The 3,016-nt window shown below is 46.5% G+C and overlaps 1 protein-coding gene across 1 annotated transcript; it reads right to left on the bottom strand.

The window, feature by feature from the left end:
* Positions 1-622: 622 nt before the first annotated feature.
* On the bottom strand, positions 623-1,441 carry LOC131996032 (uncharacterized). The gene has a single exon (XM_059365453.1). The coding sequence runs from the start codon at positions 1,439-1,441 to the stop codon at positions 623-625; it is 819 nt and encodes a 272-aa protein (XP_059221436.1).
* Positions 1,442-3,016: the final 1,575 nt, after the last annotated feature.

The raw sequence follows: 3,016 nt of genomic DNA, 5'->3' as shown, positions 1-3,016 counted from the left end.
GGTGGTTATGGGAGAACTTGGGTTAAAACAATGCTGACAGGCCGGATTATTAAGGCATCACTAGCGATGGGCTCGATTGGGAAGTTTGTGACCCGAGGAACTCCGCAAGGAAGGGTTTTATAGGCTCTCTTGTAGCTTCTGTTTTTCAATGGAATTGTTGGGTTTTTCGAGAGGGAGAGGGGGAAGGTCGCCATCATGGTGGGTGACCATTTCATCTCTACTATTGCGGGCCTCGTTCAGGCAGCTTTGAGGAAGCTATATGGACGATGGCCAATGGGCTAGCCATATATCCTATACAGAGTCTGAACTCGTCCTTTTCACCAGTAGGAGGAAGCTGGGTGTTTTTATACCCTACACCACTACTATTGTACAGTAGGAATCTTGTACTTGGACGTCATTCTTGACTAAGTTGAAGAGGAAACGTCAAAAAAAGGGTCAAAAGGGGACTGAATTCGCTTTTATCCTGTCGCAACTTGATAGAATGTTTGCGATGGTTAATTGGCCAATTCTCACCTACGGTTGTCTGGTGTTGTACAAAGCTCTGGACAACTGTGCCCTTCTCAAGATGATCGAGACCGCACAAAGTACCACGGCAGGGTTAATGAGACTGCGAGAGTCAGATTCATGGCGCTATTCTAACTTGGAGCATTCCTCTGTTCTGCAAAGAGATGGTGTTGCCGTTGTTGATGAGGGGTGCAAGTCGTATTCCTGAAAAGGGATCTCTGGGTTTCGGGCACACCGTCCTTCCTGGAACTCTCTGTATACAATGATGGGTCGAAATTGGATGGGGCGGTGGAGCAGGAGTCTTCATTGAGTAACTTGGAGTCAGGGAATCAGGGTGATCAAGTATTTTGCGATAGAGGACATTTTTTATCTTGGGGTTGAGAATGCATGACTTAGGAGTCATTATAACGTCAGTCTCTGATGTCACTTTGGGTGCAGGGAGAGTGGGTGCAGGGAGTGTGGGTGCAGGGAGAGTGGGTGCAGGGAGAGTGGGTGCAGGGAGAGTTGGTGCAGGGAGAGTGGGTGCAGGGAGAGTGGGTGCAGGGAGAGTGGGTGCAGGGAGAGTGGGTGCAGGGAGAGTGGGTGCAGGGAGAGTGGGTGCAGGGAGAGTGGGTCCAGGGAGGGTGGGTGCCGTGAGAGTGGGTCCAGGGAGGGTGGGTGCAAGGAGAGTGGGTGCAGGCAGAGTGGATGCAGGCAGAGTGGGTGAAGGCAGAGAGGGTGCAGGCAGAGTGGGTGCAGGCAGAGTGGGTGCAGGCAGAGTGGGTGCAGAGAGAGGCACACTTCTGTAGGATGCGCAATGACGATGAGGAGTTGGAGACGGTCGAGGACCTGCTGCGTCGCTTTCCAGCAATTGCGAGGAGAAGACATAGGATAATGAGTAAGCACCACTTTCCGAGCCTGGATACAGACTCATAGCCTTTTTGTCTGAGGAGACCATACTCTCTATGGTGATTATTTTTCTTTTTGTCTTGTGCGTTATTTTCGTTTTTCTGTCCTTATTTGACGTCTTGTATCGTTTTGTAATGTATGGTTACAACATTACAGGGAGAGGCACACTTCTGCAGGATGCGCAATGACGAGAAGGAGTTGGAGACGGTCAAGGACCTGCTGCGTCGCTTCCCAGCAATTGCGAGGAGAAGACATAGGATAATGGGTAAGCACCACTTTCCGAGCCTGGATACAGACTCTTAGCCTTTTTGTCTGAGGAGATCATACTCTCTATGGTGATTATTTTTCTTTTTGTCTTGTGCGTTATTTTCGTTTTCTGTCCTTATTTGACGTCTTGTATCGTTCTGTAATGTATGGTTACAACATTTTTCTTCACCTTCTTCTCTTCGTACGGCCCTTGAAGCCATCACACCTAATATGGTTGAAAAGTCTTCTAACCAAAGACGAAACGCGTGCCATAATGCTTGGTGTGTATGGCGATCTCTGGCTTTGCTTTTCCATTTGCCAAGTAAAATCTACGATCATTCAACTCGTCTCGAAAGAGAAACAAACGAGAAAAGATGATAGTTGGGCCCACACTGATAGGGCCCAACTATTTCGTTGACTTTAGACTTTAATCTTTCTCAAAGTACGCTCGATAATATCGAGTATGCGATGAGGAGGAGACTTCTTCCTTCCTTGTTGACACATGCCGTCTTGTTCCCTTTCTTGTGTTCGGGACAAAATATGCTGAGGTGCCAATCCTCGGACATGCGATCTTCTTGTCAGATTGCGAAGACGAGATGATATAATTGCCTTATCAGCGTGGCGGTCGCCATCGGTCCTATACAATGCAGCCGGCAACCCATCGGCTCCTGCTGCGTTATGGTTTTTTCAGCTGAGTTACTGACCTCGTTTCGACTAGGTGGTACACATTCTATACTATCATCAGAGATTGGTTCTGCGGTATACTCATAGCCACCATCATCGGATACCAGCGGCTGGGAAAAGTAAAATTTTCATATCCTCAGCACACCATTTGTATTAGTTACCAGATTTCCTCCTTTGCTCCGGAGGATATTGCCCTGTATACCGCATTTTTGGCTTCAGTAGCTTTTCTGGTCGTACCATGGGTTCCTTCGGTGAGGCTTTTGTTGTATGTCGTTGCCACCCAGTTGTGTTTGCAGCTTTGCAATGTCCAGCTTCCGTGCAGTGTCAGATCTTACGTTTCTCGCCACACTAATACGTGTGTGAACCTTTGCTGCAACAAGGTAATGATTCAAATCGTTGTTCGCACCGCAGATTGATCGTACATCTAACATACCGGTTGAATGCCATCCATCTATTACAACATGATCTATTGGGTTGCCCAAAAAGTAATTGCGGATTTTTTAAAAGAAAGTAAATGCATTTTTAATAAAACTTGGAATGAACTTTAATCAAATATACTTTTTTACACTTTTTTTCTAAGCAAGCTAAAAGTAACATCTGATAACTGACAGAAGAAAGAATGCAATTACAAAGTCACAAGCTGTGAAAAAATTTGTCAACGCCGACTATATGAAAAATCCGCAATTACTTTTTG

This window comes from Stomoxys calcitrans, chromosome 3, assembly GCF_963082655.1.
Source record: "Stomoxys calcitrans chromosome 3, idStoCalc2.1, whole genome shotgun sequence".
NCBI classification, from domain to species: domain Eukaryota; kingdom Metazoa; phylum Arthropoda; class Insecta; order Diptera; family Muscidae; genus Stomoxys; species Stomoxys calcitrans.
The sequence above is the reverse complement of the archived record's forward strand: the minus strand, read 5'-3'. Positions and strand labels throughout refer to the sequence as shown.